General features: G+C 48.2%; 1 protein-coding gene across 2 annotated transcripts in view; it reads right to left on the bottom strand.

Moving 5' to 3' along the window:
* Positions 1-26,184, bottom strand: part of LOC140389325 (low-density lipoprotein receptor-related protein 2-like) — a 534,533-nt gene that overhangs the window by 29,773 nt on the left and 478,576 nt on the right. For both annotated transcript variants that reach the window (XM_072473491.1, XM_072473499.1), the window contains 5 exons: positions 23,251-23,394; positions 15,697-15,862; positions 15,056-15,184; positions 3,471-3,691; positions 499-678 (listed from right to left, as the gene is read on the bottom strand). In XM_072473491.1, the coding sequence (XP_072329592.1) occupies positions 499-678; positions 3,471-3,691; positions 15,056-15,184; positions 15,697-15,862; positions 23,251-23,394 (840 nt within the window). The remainder of the gene's footprint in view (positions 1-498; positions 679-3,470; positions 3,692-15,055; positions 15,185-15,696; positions 15,863-23,250; positions 23,395-26,184) is intronic.

Here is a 26,184-nt window from a genome sequence, read left to right as displayed (position 1 = left end):
CTTGACACTGCCAGCTTGGCACCCAGAGTGTCCAGGTAGCATTGCCAGCATGCCCATATGGCATCAGGGATGCCAGGGTACCACCCTGCCCAGAACACAGCCAAACAGGGGCCCTCGATCCACTGGGAGACACCCCCTCAAATGCTGGAACGCCTGGTTCCCATTTGTGGACACCAGTAATAACCGACGCTCGCTTGGGGTCTCTAAGAAGTGGGGGTTAGATCCTGCACTTTGGGTAATTCTGGCGAGTGCATTTCAATATGCACATTAGCCAGATCAGGATTCCGCCCGCAATAGGTGGGATCCAGATCGCGACATCGCGCGAGATCCCTTGTGTTCTCGCGAGGCATGGCGAGCCGGGTAAATCCCGCTCGAGGCCTCCCGGGAGATTACGGGTCACGCCCCGGTTTGGGCGCGACACGGCTGTTAGATTTTGCCCTAAACTTGTAGACCTAGAGGAGGGAAATATTTATCCAAGTCTCCCATTGAAGATTGTACCTGAGTGATTGTAACGATGCTCCTGATAAATTCGAGCTTGAGTTAGCCATGGATTGACAGTCATGATCTTGATCTTACGACTATTTCCAAATTTATTTTGTTTCCACACTTCACCATTTTCCTTCGATATCCAGTACAAGTGGCTTTCAAAAATATCCAGGCTGTATGGGTTGCCTAGGTCTGATGGAACAGAACAAGGACAATGTGTTCACTTCATTTCACAAAAGCTCAGTGAACAAAAGTGTTTGCGCTGAAAGGCTATTCAAATATTTCTACAATTGTACTTTAAATAATCAAAGAATGAAGATTTCCCATTCTGTTTAAAATTGCACTTATACATTTTCCTTTCTGTTATGTCCTGATGTGTGTGCGTGGGTTTCCTCCCCGTGTGTGCGTGGGTTTCCTCCGGGTGCTCCGGTTTCCTCCCACAGTCCAAAGATCTGCAGGTTAAGTGGATTGGCCATGATAAATTGCCCTTAGTGTCCAAAATTGCCCTTAATGTTGGGTGGGGTCACTGGGTTATGGGGATAGGGTGGAGGTGTTGACCTTGGGTAGGGTGCTCTTTCCAAGAGCTGGCGCAGACTCGATGGGCCGAATGGCCTCCTTCTGCACTGTAAATTCTATGATAATCTATGATGTGTTCTCAAGAATTAGGGAAATTGTTGGCATTTCTGATCATGCATTGAATGTTACATAAATGGGACATGCCAGAAGAGACTATTCAAAATTATTCTTTGGACCTGATTTTAATATTTAGGGTGAGCTGCCACACCTGATGCACTTCCACAGGCAGATCGGCCATTTTATATTGCTGAGCATTGGGTTGCTTGTCTCATTGGCAGCTGGTACGAGGGAGGGGAGAGCTATTGCGAGTATTAAGGATTCGGGGAGAAGAAAGATGAGTGGCAGTTGCAGCTTTGGTTACAGCGCTTGCTGAAAAATCCCAGAAAATCACTGACTATCTTTGTACAGGGGAGCTCAAAATGTGATGACCCTTTATTTGCACATACAATGCTCGATGGTTGCCAGAGAAAGCTGAAAAATGGCCCCTTATATTATAGGGTCAGGCATTTTCATGAGTCCTTGAGGTGCAGACATTGGTTCCAAGATTGGCTATCTTTGTGTCTGTTTGTCCATTTTAATGTCCTTGTCATCCAATTTTAATTGGTTCGTAGTGGAAGGTCACTATTACTGTATCAGTGACGGCTAGAGGTTTTTGCGAGGAGGGAAGAAGCCCTCTTTATATACTCAGGGTTGATTTGGAAGGGGAACACCACCCATTATTGGAGTCCCAATGTAAGGATGCAGAGAAATCTAATGGTGCTCTATGGGCTATATTTAACTTGGGCTATGTGCTGGAAATTGAATTAAAATGATTAATTGATGTGGTGACTTTACTGGGGCATTCCAGTTCCATTGCCATATACACTAGGCCCTTCTGATGGGCGACCTGGCTGTCACCATTTTCTGAAATTCTTTGGCTGTATGCAAGGCTTAATCAGCACTCTGGCTTATGCAAACGTTACAGTTTAATGCTTAGGTAGGTTCACCATACCTCTATGTACCAGCATGAATAAAATGTTAATTTAGTGAGCCACCACTGATCTGCCTCAATAGACTAGGTAAAGAGTTAAGTGAAACAGTTGGATGTTTCTGAGCAATTATTACTGTAAAGAGCAAAGCAAATACATTGAAGTATATTTAAACAGTTTTTTTAAACCAAGTGCATTGTTGAAAATATTATATAAGGGCAGCACGGTGGCACAGTGGTTAGCACTGCTGCCTTACAGTGCCAGGGGCCCGGGTTCAATTCCGGCCTTGGGTCACTGTCTCTGTGGAGTTGGCACATTCTCCCCGTGTTGGCGTAGGTTTCCTTTGGGTGCTCCGGTTTCCTCCCACAGTCCAAAAATGTGCGTGTTAGGTGGATTGGCCATGCTAAACTGCCCCTTAGTATCTAGAGGTGTGCAGGTTAGGTTATGGGGATAGTGGAGAGTGGCAACGGTAGAGTGCTCATTCGAAGGGTCGGTGCAGATTTTATTGAGGGAACAATTCAAAGTATTTAAAATATTGGGAGGTATTATCACTTTGAAATATCCTGCAAACAACATGTATGGACTGATTACAAACTACATTCTCTTCCTGATGACCGAGGTAGAAATTGAACTTGAGGTATCCCAAAATTCCAAAGGCTATGATTCTAATAATAATAATAGCTTATTGTCACAAGTAGGCTTCAATGAAGCTACTGTGAAAAGCCCCTAGTCGCCACATTCCGGCGCCTGTTTGGGGAGGCCAGTACGGAAATTGAACCCGCACTGCTGGCATTGTTCTGCATTACAAGCCAGCTGTTTAGCCCATTGTGCTAAACCAGCCAGATGCTACTATGGATTGTAATATTCTAGTCATGTAGCTCCAAGCAGAGCTGCCTCTGGCTTCACTCCAGGTGAGCTGAAGAGTGGTTCAGCCTCAAAAGATGATGTTCTCCGACTGACATTGACAATTCTCTTTTGAAGCTGATCTCCTTTCCTGGACTTCTACCAGGGGCAGGACAGGAAAAAGCAGGCTAAACATTGGAGACTAGTCCAGCCTGTTATTTTAGCTTTTGTGACGGGTTCTGGGAATCGCCAGATATGTGCAGGCTTAATGCAATCCACTAAAGATTGCATTAGAGCTGTAGAAGGATATTATTTATCCTTTCTTGAAGAAAGTTCTAATTTTAAAAGGGAAGAACTATTCTATCAATTCTAAAAGGACATTGGTCCATATGATGGGCATACCGGATGCGAAAATATGCGTACATCATTTCAAGTTTAACTTAGAGAAACATTTTCAAATCTTGTGCTATATATTACAAAACAGCTGATCTAGTTGGACTTGCTTTATTTAGCTACTTTCTGAAGGTTGGAGTTCTAACATTACTGCGGGTATGTAATTGTTAAACCCATAGAAAAAATGCACTGTAATAATCTCACCTCCATTAATAATCAACATTCTGCCACTGCCATCAGCCTTTATAGATTCTATGACATTCTCCTTGGAGTCGCTCCAGTAGATTCTGTCACCATTCAGATAATCGATAGTGAGGCCTGTTGGCCAACCCAGGTCAGTGCTAACCAGCACATGCCGGTGCTGTCCATCCATCCAGGCACTCTCTATCTTGGGATTTCTGCCCCAATCTGTCCAATAGAACATCCTGAAAAAAAAAAAATGGCAGCATACATAAATTAATTTGTTGTGCCATTTAAAGAATTAAAATACATAGAAACATGGAAAATCAGAGCAGGAGTAAACCATTCGGCCCTGCTCTGCCATTCAATGTGATCGTGTCTGATCCTGTTTCTCGACACCATACTGCCACGTTCTCCCCATACCCATTAACGCCGTTAAAGCCCAGAAATATATTAATTTCTTTAAAATATTCAGTAATTTGGCCTCCACGGGCTTCTGTAGCAGAGATGCCACAGGTTCATCAACTTCTGAGTGAAGAAGTTTCTCCTCATCTCAGTCCTAAATGGCCTACGCCATATCTTAATGCTGTGATTTCCTTTTCGTAGAGGAAGCATCAACCCTGCATCCAGCCTGTCCAGCCCTGTCAGAATTCTTTATGCTTCAATCAGATCCCTTCTCATTCTGCTAAACTCCAGTGAATGAAGGCTTAGTCAATCCAATCCAATCTCTCCTCATTTATGGCAGAATTATAATTTTCTATTTTAATACGAGTAGTCTATAAATGAGTGCATGGAACATTGCGCACAATTCTGGTCTCCACACTACCAGGGGGGTTTGGAGAGGGTGCAGAGGAGGTTTACCAGGATGTTGCCTGGTCTGGAGGGTGTTAGCTATGTGGAAAAGGCTGAATAGACTCGGACTGTTTTCATGAGAAAGACGGAGGTTGAGGGGTGACCTGACAGAGGTCTACAAGATTATGAGGGGCATGGATAGAGTGGATGGCAGGCACTCTTTCCCAGGGTGGAGAGGTCAGTCACCAGGGGGCATAGGTTTAAGGTCCATGGGGCAAAGTTTAGAGGAGATGTGCAAGGCAGGAATTTTACGCAGAGGGTGGTGAGTGCCTGGAATGTGTTGCCAGGGAAGGTTGTGGAAGCAGATACATTACGGCGTTCAAAACGTATCTTGACAAACACATGGACAGGATAGGTATAGAGGGATACGGCACAAGTGCTGGAGGTTTTGGTAAAGACCATAAGTCCATAAGACATAGGAGCAGAATTAGGCCACTCGGCCCATCAATTCTGCTCCGCCATTCAATCATGGCTGATATTTTCTCATCCCCATTCTCCTGCCTTCTCCCTATAATCCCTGATCCCCTTATTGATCAAAAACCTATCTATCTCTGCCTTAAAGACACTCAGTGATTTGGCCTCCACAGCCTTCTGCAGCAAAGAGTTCCACAGATTCACCACCCTCTGGCTGAAGAAATTCCTCCTCATCTCTGTTTTAAAGGATCGTCCCTTTAGTCTGAGATTGTGTCCTCTGCTTCTAGTTTGTCCTACAAGTGGAAACATTCTCTCCACATCCACTCTATCCAGGCCTCGCAGTATCCGTAAGTTTCAATAAGATCCCCCCCTCATCCTTCTGAACTCCAACGAGTACAGACCCAGAGTCCTCAACCGTTCCTCATACGACAAGCTCTTCATTCCAGGGATGAACCTCCTCTGGACCCTTTCCAAGGCCAGCGCATCTTTTCTTAGATACGGGGCCCAAACCTGCTCACTATACTCCAAATGGGGTCTGACCAGAGCCTTGTATAGCCTCAGAAGTACATCCCTGGTCTTGTATTCTAGCTCTCTCAACATGAATGCTAACATTGCATTTGCCTTCCCAATTGCCGACTGAATCTGCAACTTAACCTTAAGAGAATCATGAACAAGAACTCCCAAGTCCCTTTGTGCTTCTGATTTCTTAAGCATCTTCCCATTTAGAAAATAGCCTATGTCTCCATTTCTCCATCCAAAGTGCATAACCTCACATTTTTCCACATTGTATTCCATCTGCCACTTCTTTGCCCACTCTCCTAGCCTGTCCAAGTCCTTCTGCAGCTCGCCTGCTTCCACAATACTACTTTCTCCTCTACAGATCTTTGTATCATCTGCAAATTGAGCAACAGTGCCTTCAGTTCCTTCCACCAGGTCATTAATGTATATTGTGAAAGGTTGTGGTCCCAGCACCGACCCTAGAGGTACACCACTAGGCACCAGCTACCATCCTGAAAAAGACCCCTTTATCCCCACGCTCTGCCTTCTGCCAGTCAGCCAATCCTCCATCCATGCCAGGATCTTACCCTTAGCATCATGGGCTCTCAACTTATTTAACAGTCTCCTATGCGGCACCTTGTCAAAGGCCTTCTGGAAATCTAAATAAATCACATCCACTGGTTCTCCTTTGTCTAATTTCCTTGTTACTTCCTCAAAGAACTCGAACTGATTTGTCAGACATGACCTCTCCTTGACGAAGCCGTGCTGACTCAGTCCTATTTTATCATGCACTTCCAAGTGCTCGGCGATCTCATCTTTAATAGCAGACTCTAAAATCTCACCAATGACCAAAGTCAGGCTAACCGGCTTATAATTTCCCGTCTTCTGCCTCCCTCCCTTCTTAAAGAGGGGTGTTACATTAGCCACTTTCCAGTCCTCTGGGACCCTTCCTGCCTCCAGTGATTCCTGAAAGATCCCTACCAATGTCGCCACAATCTCTTGAGCTACCTCTTTTACAACCCTGGGGTGTAGTCCATCCGGCCCAGGTGATTTATCCACCTTTCAGTTTCCCCAGAACCTTCTCCTTAGTAATGGTCATTGCACTCACCTCTGCCCCCTGGTTCTCCTGGAGCTCTGGCATCCCATTGATGTCTTCCACCATGAAGACTAATTCAAAGTAACTATTCAGTTTGTTTGCCATTTCTTTGTTTCCTATTATTACTTCTCCAGCCACATTTTCCAGTGGTCTAATGTCTATTTTTGCCTCTCTCTTACCTTTCGTATATTGAAAAAAACCTCTTCCTATCTTCCTTTATATTACTAGTTAGCTTGCACTCATACTACATCCTCTCCCCACCCTATATAATTGTCCTCTGCTCGCTTCTAAAGGCTTCCCAATCCTCTGGCTTCCCACTAATACTCGCCACTTTGCATGCTTTTTATTTAGTTTTTATGCTGTCCTTGACTTCCCTTGTCAGCCATGGATCCTTGTCCTCCCCTTAGCAGGTTTCCTCCTCCTTGGGATGAATTTCTGTTGTGCCTCCCGAATAATCCCCAAAAACCCCTGCCATTGCTGTTCCACTGTCTTCCCTGCTAGGCTCTTTTTCCAATCAACTCTGGCCAGCTCCTCCCTCATGTCTTTGTAGTTACGCTTACTTAATTGTAATACCGTTACATCTGACTGCAGCGTCTCCCTCTCAAACTGCAGGGTAAATTCTATCATATTGCTGTTCCACTGTCTTCCCTGCTAGGCTCCTTTTCCAATCAACTCTGGCCAGCTCCTCCCTCATGTCTTTGTAGTTACCTTTATTTAATTGTAATACCGTTACATCTGACTGCAGCTTCTCCCTCTCAAACTGCAGGGTAAATTCTATCATATTGTGGTCACTGCTCCCTAAGGGTTCCTTCACCGTAAGTTCCCTAATCAAGTCTGCCTCATTACACATCACCAAATCCAGAATTGCCTGTTCCCTCGTAGGCTCTGTCACAAGCTGCCCCCCCCCCCCCCAAATCTCATAGATATTACCTACGTTTTTGTCTGCATAAAAGTTAATCATTAGCTCAGTTTTAAATGACTAAGAATTTCATTTATGTTTGGCATAGAAAACAATTTAATCATAGAATTTACAGTGCAGAAGGAGGCCATTCGGCCCATCGAGTCTGCACCGGCTCTTGGAAAGAGCACAATACTTAAGGTCAACACCTCCACCCTATCCCCATAACCCTGTAACCCCACCCAACACTAAGGGCAATTTTGGACACTAAGGGCAATTTATCATGGCCCAATCCACCTAACCTGCACATCTTTGGACTGTGGGAGGAAACCGGAACACCCGGAGGAAACCCACGCACGCACGGGGAGGATGTGCAGACTCCGCACAGGCAGTGACCCAAGCCGGAATCGAACCTGGGACCCTGGAGCTGTGAAGCAATTGTGCTATCCACAATGCTACCGTGCTGCCCTAATGAACTGATTAAAATTAAGTAATGTCTTCCTAACTTTATCGACTGATTTAATGTTCTGCTATGTACCATTCCTTTTGCAATCAACAATTTTAATTTTATTTCCAATTGCAAATAACCATCTGTACTACATCAGCTGTAACTCAGCAATAAAAGGGTAGATTGCAGCTATAATTCTTTTTTCTTCATTCATTTTGATGCGATCAACGTGGGCTTCACTGGCTGAGCCAACATTTATTGTCCATCCCCAATTGTCTTTGAGAAGGTGATGGTCAGCTGCCTTCTTGAACCGCTGCAGCCCCAGAGGTATAGGTAGATGTACAGTGCTGTTAGGCAGGGAGTTCCAGGGTTTTGACCCAACGATAGTGAAGGAACACCGATATATTTCTAAGTCAGGATAGTGAGTGACTTGGAGGGAAACCTCCAGGTGGTGGTGTTCCCATGTACCTGTTGCACTTGCCCTTCTAGATCGGAGTGGACAAGGGTTTGGAAGCTGCTGCTTAAAGTGCCTTGGTGAGTTCCAGCAGTCCCTCTTGTAGGTGGTACACACTGCCGCTTCTGTGGAAGTGGTGCAAATCAAGCGGGCTGCTTTGTTCTAGATGATGTTAAGCTTCTTGAGTGTTGTATGAGATGCGTTCATTCAGGCAAGTGGGGAGTATTCCACTCCTGACTTGTGTCTTGTAGATGGTGGAAAGGCTTTGTTGAGTCTGGAGATGAGTTACTTGCTGCAGGAGCCCTAGCATGTAACCTGCTCTTGTAACCATAGTATTTATATGGCTAATCCAGTTCAGTTCCTGGTCAATGGTAGCCCCCAGGATGTTGATAGTGGTGGATTCAATGATGGTAATACTATTGAATGTCAAGGGGCGATGGTTTGATTCACTCTTATTGGTCATTGTCTGGCACTCGTGTGGCATGAATATTACTAGCCACTTGTCAACCCAAGCCTGGATATTGTCCAGATCTTGCTGCATTTGTACGTGCGTTGTTTCATGTCTTGGAAGTCACAGAAGATGCTGAACATTGTACAATCATCAGTGAAAATTCCCACATCTGACCTTATGTTGGAAGGAAGCAAGGGCAGCACGGTGGCGCAGTGGTTAGCATTGCTGCCTCACGGCGCCGAGGTCCCAGGTTCGATCCCGGCTCTGGGTCACTGTCCATGTGGAGTTTGCACATTCTCCCCGTGTTTGCGTGTGTTTCGGCCCCACAACCCAAAGATGTGAAGGGTAAGTTGTGTCATAATATCCACTCGTATATAATGAAATGCAGACAGGCAGTGATTGACACACAGGATGACCAGTAAGCACACAGTGCAGCCAATCACCAGACAGGACACTACCACTACAAAGCCAAAGGGCACTAGGTTTCCCGCTCTCTCGGGACCCAGCCACTGAGACAGTCAGAGTCCATGAGCTTGCAAGTGCAAACACCATGCGGTAGCTAGTAAGTCTGGTCAGGCTACTACAAGGTCTCCAGTCAGTTCAGTATACTGTCGACCCACAGCTGAATACGTATATCAGTTCTATCGTTGACTAAAACAGTGTTGGATCTTCTCCAGTGTTAGATGTCTGTTTCTAGTTTCCCTGCATCGAGTGCAGTCCACATCGAACCTACCTGCCGAACACATCATGGTACCAGAGTGATACTGATCTTGACGGACCTACCTCGAGTGAATCAGCATTTACCAGCAAGCAGCGATCTGGTGAAATGGAAAACATCCAGCCTCCTCCGCAGCTCCGCATCTCCGGCAACCTCGGCGCCAATTGGAAAATCTTCAACCAAAAGTTCCTCTTGTACATCAAGGCCTCCGACCTCCAAGCAGCATCGGATGCCAGGAAGATCGTGCTATTTCTCTCCACTGCGGGGAGTGTCGATTCCATGATCCGGAATCAGGTCGTTTTCGGGGTCCACTCCGACTCCCTTTGGCAGCAGCTCCTGAAAGTCAAACAGTTGACCCTCTCTGTCGCTATCGAGATGTGCTTTGTCCATGAGCATGCTAAGAATCGTTACTCCCACATCAGGGCGGCAGAAACTGAAAAGCTGGCCTCCCACGAGGTGGAACGGGTGCAGGCCATTGCACAAATGTAGGGCCTGAGCATCGAGGAGAGTGGCCGTTTCGCGCGCTTTTCCTGGATCCCTGCGCATGTGCGCCACGACCGAGTGGACGACGAGCCCGACAACCCAACTGCGCAGGTGCGTACGTCGACCGACCGCACTGCGCATGTGCGATGGCGCACGGAACGCACTGACGTTGGCGTTATGACGTGTCCAAATTGTGGCCCCGCCCATTTAAAGTGGCAATGTCTGGCAAAAGGATGCCGGTGTCTACAGGGTGGCAAGCTTGGCCACTACGCAGCCCTTTGCAGATCTGCTCCACCGCTCGGCAGCCAGCGATCCCAGCTGCGGCACAGAAGTGTCCGCTCAATACAACAAGGCATGCCAGATTCCGATCCCGACAGCCCAACAGACCCTGATGGTGAGTGCCTCAAGTCCCCATACCGGGTGGGCATCATAACTACACATGCGCTGCCTTCCACCACAACGGCGAAACGCCTCTCGATCCTCAGTGTGGATCCCGACGACGAGTGGTGTGCTGTTCTCACAGTTAACAAGGCTCGCATCCAATTTAAACTGGACACCGGCGCATCAGCAAACCTCATCTCAAAATCCGACCTCGACACCATCCACGCCTGACCAAGCATTCTTCCACCGGCTTGCCGTCTCATTGACTACAATGGCAATGCATAGCTGCCAGTGGCTCCTGTCAACTAGGGGTATCCAACAAGGCGATCAAGGCAACACTGCGGTTTGAAATCGGCGGGCCTGACAGAGCGTCCCTGCTCGGTGCTCGAGCCTGCAAGCTCCTGAACCTGGTTCAGCGAGTCCACACCATGTCATCATCACCGGCGACGGCCTTGCCTGATGGAATCGTGCAAGCCGTCATAGATAATATTATCACGCAGTACCACAGCGTATTCGATGGAATGGGCACACTCCCATACCGATATATAATCCTGCTCAAGCCGAACGCCACCCCTGTAATTCATGCACCTCGCCGGGTGCCGGCACCCCTCAAGGATCATCTGAAGAAGCAATTACAGGACCTCCAAGACTAGGGCATCATATCGAAGGTCACAGAGCCAGCAGACTGGGTCAGCTCCATGGCCTGTGTAAAGAAGCCGTCAGGGGAGCTTCGCATTTGCATTGACCCTAAGGATCTAAACCGCAACATCATGCGGGAGCATTACCCGATACCAAAACGTGAAGAGTTGACCAGTGAGATGGCTCATGCCAAATTCTTTACTAAGCTGGACGCCTCCAAGGGTTTTTGGCAAATACAGCTGGACGCGTCCAGTCGCAAGCTGTGCACGTTCAACACCCCGTTTGGTCGCTACTGCTACAACCGGATGCCTTTTGGGATCAAATCCAAATCTGCCTCTGAAGTATTTCACCGCTGTGGTAATACCAGGTATTGCGGTACCAGAGAGAGGAATAACCATTGGCTAGACCGCGGGGTCTACCATTGGGCAATGTACATAGCCCCGCCTCTATAAGAACCAATGCCGTCCCAGCAGCCTTCACTTCTGTAACTTCGCTGCTGGGTACAGTTCTATCTGATTAAAGCTGAATCGATATGACTCCACGTGGACTCAAGCGTATTGATTACATAGAACATAGAACATAGAACAATACAGCGCAGTGCAGGCCCTTCGGCCCACGATGTCGCACCGAAACAAAAGCCATCTAACCTACACTATGCCATTATCATCCATATGTTTATCCAATAAACTTTTAAATTGCGTATCAATTTAATCAGATAAGTACTTCTGAAGGATGGATCTCCACATCAAGCCGGCGTGCCTTCAGCTCAGCCCGCACGCAGAAAATTCTACCGAGATTTTTAAGCATTGGCTGGCATGCTTCCAGAGCTACCTCGAGACGGCTGCCGACACCCCCACGGAAAGGCAGAAAATGCACCTCCTATGCTCGCGGGTCCGCATCATGGAACAGATGATGGAGGGCATCGAGGGGGTGCGAGTGTACGTTGACGACGTAATTATCTGGTCCACAACCCATATAGTGTCGACCCACAGCTGTATATGTATATCAGTTCTATCGTTGAATAAAACAGTGTTGGATCTTCTCCAGTGTTAGACGCCTGTTTCTAGCTTCCCTGCATCGAGTGCAGTCCACTTGCCCCTTAATTGGAAAAATGACTTGAGTACTCTAAATTTATTTTTAAAAAAAGAAAAAATGTTGGAAGGAAGCAGCTGGTTTGGCCTCGGACATTACCCTGAGCAACTCCTGCAGTGATGTCCTGAAGCTGAGATGACTGAACTCCAATAACCACAACCATCTTCCTTTGTGCCAGGTATGACTCCAACCAGTTTAGAGTTCCCCCCCCGATTCCCATGGATTCAGTTTTTGTAGGAATCCGTGATGTCATGCTCGATCAAGTGCTACGTTGATGTCAAGGGGGGGGAGGGGGGAAGTTTCTTCATACTTCTTCATATTGCTTCATATGTCTTCATATCAGGTGAAGTGAATCGAATTGGCTGAAGACTGGCATCTGTGATGCTGGTGATCACTGGAGGAGACCGGCATGGATCATCCACTTGACATTTCTGGGTGAAGATTATGGCAAATGCCTCAGCCTTGTCTTTTGCACTGATGTTCTGGGCTCCTCCATCATTGAGGAAGGGGATATTTGTGGCGACTCCTCCTCCAGTGAGTTAATTGTCCACCACTATTTACCACTAAATGTGGCAGTGTTACAGAGCTGCAGAACTAATCCATTGGTTATGGAATCACTTAGCTCTGTCAATCACTTGCTTCTTCTTTTATGTTTGGTTACAGCACAACCATGGGCAGCACGGTAGCACAGATGATTAGCACTGTGGCTTCACAGCGTCAGGGTCCCAGGTTTGATTCCCTGCTGGGTCATCGTCTGTGCCGAGTCTGCACGTTCTCCCCGTGTTTGCGTGGGTTTCCTCCGGGTGCTCCAGTTTCCTTCCACAGTCCAAAGATGTGCAGATTAGGTGGATTGGCCATGATAAATTGCCCTTAGTGACCAAAAAAGATTAGGAGGGGTTATTCGGTTACGGGGATAGGGTGGAAGTGAGGTTAAAGTGGGTCTGCGCAGACTAGATGGGCCGAATGGCCTCCTTCTGCACTGTATGCTCTATGTTCACAGAAGGAGGCCATTCAGCTTGTTGTGTCTGCACCGGCTCCCTTATATTGTTTGGCATGCAAGTAGTCCTGTGTTGTAGCTTCACCTGGTTAAAACGTCATTTTTCCGTTCGCCTGATGCTGCTCCTGGTAGGCTCCCCTGCACTCGATTGAACCAGGGTTGATTCCCTGCCTTGGTGGCAATGGTAGAGTCGGGGATATGCCAGGCCATGAGTTACATATTGTAGCTGAATATAATTCTGCTGCTGCTGATGGCCCACAGCGCCTCATGGATGCCCAGTCTTGAGTTGCTAGATCTGTTCTGAATCTATCCCTTTTAGCACGGTGGTAGTGCCACACATGATTGAGGATATCCTAAATGTGAAGATGGGACTTTGTCTCCATAAGGACTGTCTGGTAGTCACTCCTAGCAAAGCTGTCGTCGCCCAATGCATCGGAGGCAGGTACGTTGGTGAGGGTGAGGTCAAGTCTGTTTTTCCCTCATGTTGGTTCCCTCACCACCTGCTGCAGCCCAGTCCAGCAGTTATGTCCTTTGAGACTCAGCCAGTTCGGTCAGTAATGGTTCTGCCGAGCCACACTTGGTGATGGATATTGAAATCCCCCACCCAGAGGACATTCTGTTGCTTTGCCAGCCTTAGTGCTTCCTCCAAGTGGCATTCTCATAGAGTACACTCACTACACACATGAAAACACAAGGAAATCCAGAGCAAGAAAAGGCTGCTTATTTCACAGTCCAAGTATGGTTATTCTAACATGCATTTCCCTCTCATACTGCTTCCGACTTTTTAACTTTAGGGAACACTGAATTGCTTCTGAACAAATAAAAAATAGGGCTAGGCATAAATTCCTTTGTAACCCCCAAACCCACGTCTTGTGGATTTAATTCGAGCTCCCTCTGACGTCGTATGGGGGTTGTTTTCGTATATTTGCTATATGTGCGGAAAGATTGGTTGTTCAATATTTTTCCAATCTCTAATCTTACAAATTTAGTAAATAGGATTCATTAGAGACATTTCAGTTATCACCTGCTAAATTCTTAGCAGGTGATAACTGAAATGTAAACTACAATAGATTCTTGGTGAAGGAGGAATATATTTTTTTACTTTCTATCTGACATGTGATCAAAATGTATTCCTATATTGCCTGTGAAGGTGTTTTAACTAATTACATTTTCAAAGGTTGTAATAGAAGAAGGAACTTGCATGTTATAGCACCTACTTCATAATCATGGTACATTGCAAAGTATGTCACTGTCAATGAATCACTTTTTCCAAATAATTATTGTTGCAATGGCGGTAAATGGCTATCAATTTTGACAAGATCCGACAAATAGCAAATGAGATCATGAGCCAGTTAATTTATGCTTTGGCTGTGGGAAGAATGCTGGTATTGAGAACTGCCTGATTTTCTTCAAATAGTGCAATTCATCCGAATAGGCAGATGGGGCCTTGTTTTGATGTCTGGTCCAAAGATGATACCTCCAGCAATTCAGCATTCCATCAGTACCATTCTGGGCAGCACGGTAGCACAGTGGTTAGCACAGTTGCTTCACAGCTCCAGGGACCCAGTTTCGATTCCCGACTTGGGTCACTGTCTGTGCGGAGTCTGCATGTTCTCCCCGTGTCTGCGTGGGTTTCCTCCAGGTTCTCCGGTTTCCACCCACAGTCCAAAGATGTGCAGGTTAGGTGGATTGGCCATGCTAAATTTCCCTTAGTGTCCAAAAAGGTTGGATGGGGTTACTGGATTACGGGCATAGGGTGGAGGTGTGGGCTTGGGTAGGGTGCTCTTTCCAAGAGCTGGTGCAGACTCAATGGGCCGAATAGCCTCCTTCTGCACTGTAAATTCTATGAAGTGTCAAATATATTTCTGTGTTTAAACCCGGAAATGGGACCTAATGTCAAAACCTTCTGGCCCAAGGCTGACTGATATCAATTAAAGGTGGAATTGAAACTGTTTGTGAGAAAGAATGGGAAGAATTTAAATTAACCCTTTCACCATTTAAAGTCAATGTTCATTATTCTTCATAAAAAGTTCAATATTTTTCAGAAAAAAATTCAACATTTTTCAGAAAGGCAGCTTTTTTTTAACAAAAAACAAATTACCGATGTCAGTCGGGAATATTAAATATTAAAATCTAAACCATGGATGCAATCTCATCCTGGAACTGACTGTTTTAACAATTTACTTACCCAAGTTTAGGATTTACAGAAACAGCAGCTGGCTGGTCAAGTTGAGAGAAAACCAGCCATTTCCTGTACCTTCCATCTAATTTTGCCACCTCAATTCTGTTTGTACTTGCATCAGTCCAATAAATATGCCTTGAAAACAAATTTAAAACGAGTTTGTTGGAATTAACATCTTTTCAACCATTTATTATATCAAGAACAGCAATGAAATGAAGGTTAGCACATCAAAAAGTAAGTTCTTCCATTGATTCAATGTAATTCATTCTCCACACAAGTTGGATTTCTGGTCTGCTCAATGAGAAAAATGGATGCAGAGGGCATTGAGGTTATCCCAGTCCACCCTGCAATGCTTCCGATGGGCTGAGGGGGAACAGGACTAAAAGAAATCCGTAACAAAGTGGAAGGTAGGTCCTAAATGACCCTGAATTTGCATCAGATTTGGGGGGTGTTGAGAAGGCGCGGGGAGAGGAAGGATTGGAAAATACAAAATCTGTTTCTCTGTCTTGGCCGAGGACTTCAGTAGAAGCCATGAAGCTGATTCAAAGAGGTCAGCTAACTGATCATGAAAAATTCAATTTCCCAAACAATCCAAAACTAAACTACAAACAATATCCGACTTAAATCTACATTTTGTTGCTCCTTACTTTCCAACCCAGTCCACAGCAATACCATCAGGTGTCACTATATATTTCAGATTTAAGTCCTCTGCTGCAGCTGGATTGTCTCCATTGTCATCAAATGTGGTGATAAAAGCTCGTTTTATAGTACCAAACTCTGAGCCATGTCCCAGGACAGTCCAGTACACAACACCTGCAGAAAGGAGAAAGCTACAGTTACTTTTTATTGTGTCTTGGAAACGTATGGGATTAAATGAGCAATGGGGTTTTCCTCTTGAACTGTATTCAATATGTGGTGCACTCCACTCGCTCTATATTTTGGGAAAGTAAATGAAAAATACACCGTTACAAATTGCTCATTCCATGTGATGGAGCTCTTCACTTTGTGGCTCGGTGTAAATGGAATGAATCCCATTGCAACCATGATGCTAGGTTAAGACAACAGATATGCCACAGACAGGAGCAGCTGAAGGAAGTCTCCATGCTGATTTAATATTTAATGAATACTGTATATTTTGATATGTTTTGCCTTTTTAATGTCCAAAATAAAGGACAAATAGGGAGATAGCAATAGCAGTTTTCAAAGAACGCTATGGATAGCTAGTTTTAAAAACATTTTTGCACTAGTGCGATTTTTACTATAGGGTTCATTGGAGCAGTACAGAGTGTATGCTGGGTAAATCAGCATGGAAGTTCTATGAGTTGTCATGGAGAGTAGGAGGGGCCATTGGGGTGGGTAGAGGGAAATTGGTTGGCATTGAGTGCAGCCCAATAGCACAGTGTGTAGCATTGTTGCTTCACAGCTCCAGGGTCCCAGGTTCAATTCCCGGCTTGGGTGACTGTCTGTGCGGAGTCTGCATGTTCTCCCTGTGTCTGTGTGGGTTTCCTGCGGGTGCTCCGGTTTCCTCCCACAAGTCCCGAAAGGCATGCTGTTAGTTGAATTGGACATTCTGAATTCTCCTTCAGTGTACCCGAACAGGTGCCGGAATGTGGTGACCAGGGAATTTTCACAATAACATCATTGCAGTGTTAATAATATCATTATTAGAGACTTCCGGTTGCGGCGATGCGGAGCTAAGCCGCTCGATTCGGCAGCTCCCGCGATTACGGACTTTCGGGCTCTCCAGAGGAGCCCCAACGGAAATTTTTCGAAGACGTCCCACGTGGGAAGGTGAGAGCAAGGTCCCCCTTCACAGTATATGGAACGGACAAGAAGTGGAACGGCTAAAAAAGCGGCGTTGGAGCGGCGAGGGAAGCGAGGAGCTGCAAGAGTTTATCAAGCGCTGTTTTGAGGATCTATGGAAAGAGATGCTGGCGCCTATGCTATCGGTGATCGAAGGATTAGGGATGACCCAGAAGGCCCATGAGGTAAAGATCCAGGAGGTGCAGAAAAAAGTCGATGGGAATGAGGATGAGATCTTGGGCCTGGCGGTGAAGCTGGAGAGGCACGAGGCGCTGCACAAGAGGTGGGCGGAAAGATTCGAGGACCTGGAGAACAGGTCGAGGAGAAAGAATCTTCAGATCCTGGGTCTCCCTGAAGGAGTGGAGGGGGCCGATGCCGGGGCATATGCGAGCACGATACTCGAGTCGCTGATGGGTGCGGAGGCCCCTCCGAGGCCTCTGGAGCTGGATGGGGCACATCGGGTGCTGGCGAGGAGGCCCAAGGCCAACGAGCCGCCAAGGGCGATTGTGGTGAGGTTTCATCGTTTCACGGACAGAGAGAGGGTCTTGAGATGGGCCAAGAAAGAGCGGAGCAGCAGCTGGGAGAATGTGGAGATCCGAATCTACCCAGACTGGAGCACGGAGGTGGTAAAGAAGAGAGCGGGTTTCAACCGGGCCAAGGCGGTGCTGCATCGGAAGGGAGTGAGATTCGGAATGCTGCAGCCAGCGCGATTATGGGTCACATTCCAGGATCAACATCACTACTTTGAAACGCCTGAGGAGGCTTGGACCTTTATCCAAACTGAAAAGTTGGACTCAAACTGAGGGTTTGTGGGGGTGGGGGGGATGTTGGATGTTTGTTGTACACAGGGTTTTAATCACGCGCAGGAAATGTTCCATGGGTTGGGTGATGAATGGGGATGGGGAAAGGATCGGATGAGAAGACTGTGCGAGAAGGTGGGCGCCGGTGCTGGAGGGAGGGGAGGCCCGGGGATGGGGGAAATGAAATAAGGCCGCGACAGGAGCTGTGCCAGAGGGGGCGGGGCGGGGCAGGCTCAGGAAAGCGCGGGCTTTTTCCCGCGCTAGGGAAGGACGGAGGTGGGGGGGGGGAGTGGAGGAGCGCACACTGATTGTTGGGGAGGGGAGATTCCCACACGGGGGGGTCAATGGGAAGCCGGGGTCAGCAGGAGTCAGCTGACTTACGGGAGTGTTATGGGGGGAGCAAAAGAGCTAGACTCGGGTCTAGCGGGGGGGGGGGGGGGTGGGGGGGGTGGAATAGGGTTGCTGCTGCACTGGCCGAGGGGGAATTGGACACAGAAGAGGTGGTCGGGGCGGGGGTCCCCCGTCTGGGGGACTGGAGGGTGAGGGCAGCGCGGGCACGGGACTGGCCTAGAAAAGGTGATGGCTAGTTGGCGGGGAGTGGGGGTGGGAGGCCCCCAATCCGGCTGATAACGTGGAATGCGAGGGGCCTGAATGGGCCGGTAAAGAGGGCCCGAGTGTTCGCGCACTTAAAGGGACTGAAGGCAGACGTGGTCATGCTCCAGGAGACACATTTGAAGGTGGCAGACCAGGTCAGGTTAAGAAAGGGATGTGTAGGACAGGTATTCCATCGGGGCTGGATGCGAAGAACAGAGGGGTGGCAATATTAGTGGGGAAGCGGGTGTCGTTTGAGGCCAAGAATATTGTAGTGGACAATGGAGGTCGATACGTGATGGTGAGCGGTAGGTTGCAGGGGACGTGGGTGGTAATGGTAAATGTATACGCCCCGAACTGGGACGATGCTGGATTCATGAAGCGTATATTGGGGCGCATTCCGGACCTGGAGGTAGGAAGCTTGATAATGGGTGGGGATTTCAACATGGTGTTGGACCCAGCACTGGACCGCTCCAGATCCAGGACCGGAAAGAGGCTGGCTGCGGCCAAGGTGCTTAGGGGGTTTATGGACCAGATGGGGGGAGTGGATCCGTGGAGGTTTGCCAGGCCGCATGCCAGGGAATTTTATTTTTTCCCCCACGTGCACAAAGCCTACTCCCGGATAGATTTTTTTGTTCTGGGCAGGGCGCTGATCCCGAAAGTGGAGGGAACGGAGTATTCGGCCATAGCCATTTCAGATCACGCCCCGCACTGGGTGGAACTGGAGTTGGGAGAGGAGAGGGACCAACGCCCGTTGTGGCGGTTGGATGTGGGACTGCTGGCAGATGAGGCGGTGTGCGGGAGGGTGAGGGGGTGCATTGAAAGGTACTTGGAGGCCAACGTCAACGGAGAGGTGCAGGTGGGGGTAGTATGGGAGGCGCTGAAGGCGGTGGTCAGGGGAGAGTTCATCTCCATCAGGGCTCATAGGGAGAAGAGAGAGGGCAGGGAAAGGGAGAGGTTAGTGGAGGAGATTTTAAGAGTGGACAGGAGATACGCAGAGGCCCCTGAAGAGGGACTACTTAGGGAAAGGCGAAATCTCCAGACGGAGTTCGACCTGTTGACCACAGGGAAGGCAGAGGCACAGTGGAGGAAAGCGCAGGGGGCGACGTATGAGTATGGGGAGAAGGCGAGCCGGATGCTGGCACACCAGCTTCGTAAGAGGATGGCAGCGAGGGAGATAGGTGGAGTCAAGGATGGAAGGAGAGCTACGGTGCGGCGTGCGATGAAAGTAAATGAGGCATTCAAGGCCTTCTATGAGGAGCTGTACAGATCCCAGCCCCCAGCGGGGGAAGAGGGGATGCGACGATTCTTGGACCAACTGAGGTTCCTGAGGGTGGAGGAGCAGGAGATGGCTGGTTTGGGGGCACCAATTGGGTTGGAGAAGCTGATTAAAGGTCTGGGGAGCATGCAGGCAGGGAAGGCCCCGGGACCGGATGGGTTCCCCGTTGCTGGTGAGGACTTTTAATGAGGCAAGGGAGGGAGGGACCTTGCCCCCGACAATGTCTGAGGCGACAATCTCTTTGATCCTGAAGCGGGATAAGGACCCACTGCAATGTGGGTCGTACAGGCCGATCTCGCTCCTCAACGTGGATGCTAAGCTGCTGGCAAAAGTGCTTGCTACGAGGATCGAGGACTGTGTCCCGGGGGTGATTCACGAGGACCAGACGGGATTTGTAAAGGGCAGGCAACTAAACACCAATGTGCGGAGGCTCCTAAACGTGATATTGATGCCATCGGTGGAGGGAGAGGCGGAGATAGTGGCGCCTATGGACGCGGAGAAGGCCTTTGACCGAGTAGAGTGGGAGACCTCTGGGAAGTGCTGCGGAGGTTTGGGTTCGGGGGAGGGTTTATTAGCTGGGTTAAGCTCCTATATAGAGCCCCGGTGGCGAGTGTGGTTACGAATCGGCGGAGGTCGGAGTATTTTCGGCTGTATCGAGGGACGAAGCAGGGGTGCCCCCTGTCCCCCTGTTGTTTGCATTAGCAATTGAACCCTTGGCCATGTCATTAAGGGAGTCTAGGAAATGGAGGGGGGTGGTCCGAGGGGGAGAGGAGCATCGAGTGTCGCTTTACGCAGACGACCTGTTGTTGTCTGTGGCGGATCCAGTGGAGGGGATGGTGGAGGTCATGCAGACTCTAAGGGAGTTTAGGGATTTTTCGGGCTATAAGCTCAATGTAGGGAAGAGTGAGCTCTTTGTAGTACAGTCAGGAGACCAGGAAAGGGGGATAAACGATCTACTGTTGAGGAGGGCGGAAAGGAGCTTTCGGTACTTGGGGATCCAAATAGCTAGGAGTTGGGGGGCCCTACATAAACTTAATTTGACGAGGCTGGTGGAGCAGATGGAGGAGGACTTCAAACGATGGGACATGTTGCTGCTCTCGCTAGCGGGTAGAGTGCAGTCGGTCAAAATGGTGGTCCTCCCGAGGTTTTTTTTTGTGTCCCAGTGCCTTCCAATTGTGATCATCAAGGCCTTTTTTAAGAGGGTAGGCAGGAGCATAATGGGGTTTGTGTGGGCGAATAAGACCCCGAGGGTAAGGAGGGGGTTTCTGGAGCGCAGTAGGGACAGAGGAGGGTTGGCGTTGCCGAATCTGGGTGGCTACTACTGGGCAGCCAATATGGTGATGATCCGTAAGTGGGTGATGGAGGGAGAGGGGGCGGCATGGAAGAGGTTGGAGATGGCGTCCTGCAAAGGAACGAGCCTGGGGGCGCTGGTGACGGCACCGCTGCCGCTCTCGTTGACAAGGTACACCACGAGTCCGGTGGTGGCGGCAACGCTAAAGATCTGGGGGAAGTGGAGATGACACAAGGGTGCGATGGGAGCCTCGGTGTGGTCCCCGATCAGAGACAACCATCGGTTTGTCCCAGGGAGGATGGAAGGGGGGTTTCAGAGCTGGCACGGGCAGGGATTAGAAGAATGGGGGACATGTTCATTGATGGGACGTTTACATAAGAACATAAGAATTAGGAACAGGAGTAGGCCATCTGGCCCCTCGAGCCTGCTCCGCCATTTAATGAGATCATGGCTGATCTTTGTGGCCTCAGCTCCACTCTGCGGCCCCTTGCGAGCCTAGGGGCACTGGAGGAGAAGTTTGGGCTACCCCCGGGAAATGCTTTCAGGTACATGCAAGTGAGGGTGTTTGTGAGGCGACAGGTGAGGGAATTCCCGTTGCTCCCGGCACAGGAGATTCAAGACAGGGTGATCTCGGGTGTATGGGTTGGAGAGGGCAAGGTGTCGGCGATATACCAGATGAAAGAAGAGGGGGAGGCTTTGGTAGAGGAGCTGAAGGGTTAATGGGAAGAGGAGCTGGGGGAGGAGATTGAGGAGGGGCTATGGGCTGGGGCCCTAAGTACGGTTAATTCCTCTTCCTCGTGTGCCAGGCTTAACCTGATACAATTTAAGGTGGTTCACAGAGCGCATATGACGGGGACGAGGCTGAGCAGGTTCTTTGGGGTGGAGGACAGATGTGGGAGGTGCTCAGGAAGTCCGGCGAACCATGTTCATATGTTTTGGTCATGCCCGGCACTGGAGGGGCTCTGGAGGGGAGTTGCGGGAACAGTATCTAAGGTGGTGAAAGTCCGGGTCAAGCCAAGCTGGGGGCTAGCACTATTTGGAGTAGTGGACGAGCCAGGAGTGCAGGAGGCGATAGAGGCCGGCATTCTGGCCTTTGCGTCTCTAGTAGCTCGGCGAAGGATCTTGCTAATGTGGAAGAAGGCGAAGCCCCCCAGCGTGGAGGCCTGGATAAATGATATGGCAGGGTTTATCAAGTTGGAAAGGATAAAGTTTGCCTTGAGAGGGTCTGCGCAGGGGTTCTACAGGTGGTGGCAACCGTTGCTAGACTATCTCGCGGAGCGTTAGATGAAGGTCGGTCAGCAGCAACAGCAACCCAGGGGGGGAGGGTATCTTTCTTGGGGGGGGGTGGGGGGGGAGGGAGGGAGGGGGGGGTTTATTTGGGGGGCATTTGAGCAAGAAAATACATGAATGATCCGGAAAACTGACATGTACGGGAGGAATCCAACGTACGAAGCTCTGTATCATATCGATTTACCATGTTCATGTCTTGCTATGCGAGCTTTCTTTCTTTTTGTTACGGGGGGGGGGGGGGGGGTTGTTTGTAAGGGTGACAAATTTTGTTTAAAAATTCTTAGTAAATATATATTTTTTAAAATATATCATTGTTAGATAGGCATTGGTTGGCAGAGAGGGCATGAGGAACCATTGAGGGTAAACAGAAGACATGTGTTGGTGTGGAGGGTATGAGGGGATATTTTGGGGCTGTAGGGGCAAGGCTTGGCAGGGAGGATATGAGAAATTGTTGGGGGAGGGCAGAGTAGCATGGTATTGGAGTCCTGGAGTGGGGCATTGGTTGGGTTGATATGAAGGATATGAGGTGCAATTGCGGTGGGTGGGGGCAGGAGTTGACATGGAGGCATAGATAGGATCTATTGAAGTTTCCTTTGAAAAGGTTCCCTCATCCAGACAATGGTTCATGACCACTCTGAGGAGTCGTGAACCATGAATCTTTGAGAAGCTTGCCTGACTCCAAGAAAATTGTGGGAGGTTATGAGATACCTACCCCTGCAATGGAGCCGGTCAGGTCTGGCATGCAGAGTGTGGGCAGTTAGGGATAATTGGGGGTGCTGGGAATGAGCTGGGAATACCAGAATCATATCAAAAAATAAGATCCATGGATTTTTAATCTTTGCTCACTATTACCTGAAGTAGATTCATCAGCATAATTAAACCCAATTATTATTTTTTTTAATTTAGAGGACCCAATTCATTTTTTCCAATTAAGGGGCAACCTAGCGTGGCCAATCTACCTACCCTGCACATCTTTGGGTTGTGAGAGCAAAACCCAGGCAAACACGGGGAGAATGTGCAAACTCCACACAGACAGTGACCCAGAGCCAGGATCGAACTGGAGACCTTGGCAGCGTGAGGCAGCAGTGCTAACCACTGCGCCACCGTGCTGCCCTGATTAAACCCAATTTTAACACTGTTTACATACTGAGATCTGGATCTTCTGAATCCCAAATATAATCAATGGCTTTGATGTCCTCCTCATTCTGAATATAGTCCGTATATCGTTCAGATGACAAGCTGTATCGCCGAATTCGTACACTGTCTGGCAAGAGCAGGATGGGAGGATTCCCTGAAATTCAAAAGGAGAACCTATTAATATTTCTGTCTTCTTCATTATTCTGAACCTTTCATCTGCATTTTGCCATCAGACATGGGTGTATGCAGTGTCAGGGCAAGAAGCACTTCTTGGGCATGTTTACCGGTTTGCCATCTTTCCATATGTCTTATCGGTCTTTAGAACACATTCAGCATGATTGGCGTGAGTAAATGAAAGAAAGTAGAACATAGAACATAGAACATAGAACAATACAGCGCAGTACAGGCCCTTCGGCCCACGATGTTGCACCGAAACAAAAGCCATCTAACCTACACTATGCCATTATCATCCATATGTTTATCCAATAAACTTTTAAATGCCCTCAATGTTGGCGAGTTCACTACTGTAGCAGGTAGGGCATTCCACGGCCTCACTACTCTTTGCGTAAAGAACCTACCTCTGACCTCTGTCCTATATCTATTACCCCTCAGTTTAAAGTTATGTCCCCTCGTGCCAGCCATATCCATCCGCGGGAGAAGGCTCTCACTGTCCACCCTATCCAACCCCCTGATCATTTTGTATGCCTCTATTAAGTCTCCTCTTAACCTTCTTCTCTCCAACGAAAACAACCTCAAGTCCGTCAGCCTTTCCTCATAAGATTTTCCCTCCATACCAGGCAACATCCTGGTAAATCTCCTCTGCACCCGCTCCAAAGCCTCCATGTCCTCCCTATAATGCGGTGACCAGAACTGTACGCAATACTCCAAATGCGGCCGGACCAGAGTTCTGTACAGCTGCAACATGACTCCGGAACTCAATCCCTCTACCAATAAAGGCCAACACTCCATAGGCCTTCTTCACAACCCTATCAACCTGGGTGGCAACTTTCAGGGATCTATGTACATGGACACCTAGATCCCTCCGCTCAGCCACACTTTCAAGAACTTTACCATTAGCCAAATATTCCGCATTCCTGTTATTCCTTCCAAAGTGAATCACCTCACACTTCTCTACATTAAACTCCATTTGCCACCTCTCAGCCCAGCTCTGCAGCTTATCTATATCCCTCTGTAACCTGCTACATCCTTCCACACTATCGACAACACCACCGACTTTAGTATCGTCTGCAAATTTACTCACCCACCCTTCTGCGCCTTCCTCTAGGTCATTGATAAAAATGACAAACAGCAACGGCCCCAGAACAGATCCTTGTGGTACTCCACTTGTGACTGTACTCCATTCTGAACATTTCCCATCAACCACCACCCTCTGTCTTCTTTCAGCTAGCCAATTTCTGATCCACATCTCTAAATCACCCTCAATCCCCAGCCTCCGTATTTTTTGCAATAGCCTACCGTGGGGAACCTTATCAAACGCTTTGCTGAAATCCATATACACCACATCAACTGCTCTACCCTCGTCTACCTGTTCAGTCACCTTCTCAAAGAACTCAATAAGGTTTGTGAGGCATGACCTACCCTTCACAAAGCCATGCTGACTATCCCTGATCATATTATTCCTATCTAGATGATTATAAATCTTGTCCCTTATAATCCCCTCCAAGACTTTACCCACTACAGACGTGAGGCTCACCGGTCTATAGTTGCCGGGGTTGTCTCTGCTCCCCTTTTTGAACAAAGGGACCACATTTGCTGTCCTCCAGTCCTCTGGCACTATTCCTGTAGCCAATGATGACATAAAAATCAAAGCCAAAGGTCCAGCAATCTCTTCCCTGGCCTCCCATAGAATCCTAGGATAAATCCCATCAGGTCCCGGGGACTTATCTATTTTCAGCCTGTCCAGAATTGCCAACACCTCTTCCCTACGTACCTCAATGCCATCTATTCTATTAGCTTGGGGCTCAGCATTCTCCTCCACAACATTATCTTTTTCCTGAGTGAATACTGACGAAAAATATTCATTTAGTATCTCGCCTATCTCTTCAGACTCCACACACAATTTCCCATCCCTGTCCTTGACTGGTCCTACTCTTTCCCTAGTCATTCGCTTATTCCTGACATACCTATAGAAAGCTTTTGGGTTTTCCTTGATCCTTCCTGCCAAATACTTCTCATGTCCCCTCCTTGCTCGTCTTAGCTCTCTCTTTAGATCCTTCCTCGCTACCTTGTAACTATCAATCGCCCCAACCGAAACTTCACACTTCATCTTCACATAGGCCTTCTTCTTCCTCTTAACAAGAGATTCCACTTCCCTGGTAAACCACGGTTCCCTCGCTCGACGCCTTCCTCCCTGTCTGACCGGTACATACTTATCAAGAACACGCAGTAGCTGATCCTTGAACAAGCCCCACTTATCCAGTGTGCCCAACACTTGCAGCCTACTTCTCCACCTTATCCCCCCCAAGTCACGTCTAATGGCATCATAATTGCCCTTCCCCCAGCTATAACTCTTGCCCTGCGGTGTATACTTATCCCTTTCCATCATTAACGTAAACGTCACCGAATTGTGGTCACTGTCCCCAAAGTGCTCTCCTACCTCCAAATCCAACACCTGGCCTGGTTCATTACCCAAAACCAAATCCAACGTGGCCTCGCCTCTTGTTGGCCTGTCAACATATTGTTTCAGGAAACCCTCCTGCACACACTGTACAAAAAACGACCCATCTATTGTACTCGAACTATATATTTTCCAGTCAATATTTGGAAAGTTAAAGTCTCCCATAATAACTACCCTGTTACTTTCGCTCATATCCAGAATCATCTTCGCCATCCTTTCCTCTACATCCCTAGAACTATTAGGAGGCCTATAAAAAACTCCCAACAGGGTGACCTCTCCTTTCCTGTTTCTAACTTCAGCCAATAC

The sequence above is a fragment of the Scyliorhinus torazame genome, chromosome 2 (assembly GCF_047496885.1).
Source record: "Scyliorhinus torazame isolate Kashiwa2021f chromosome 2, sScyTor2.1, whole genome shotgun sequence".
Lineage (NCBI taxonomy): Eukaryota > Metazoa > Chordata > Chondrichthyes > Carcharhiniformes > Scyliorhinidae > Scyliorhinus > Scyliorhinus torazame.
This window is presented reverse-complemented; position numbering and strand designations above follow the sequence as displayed.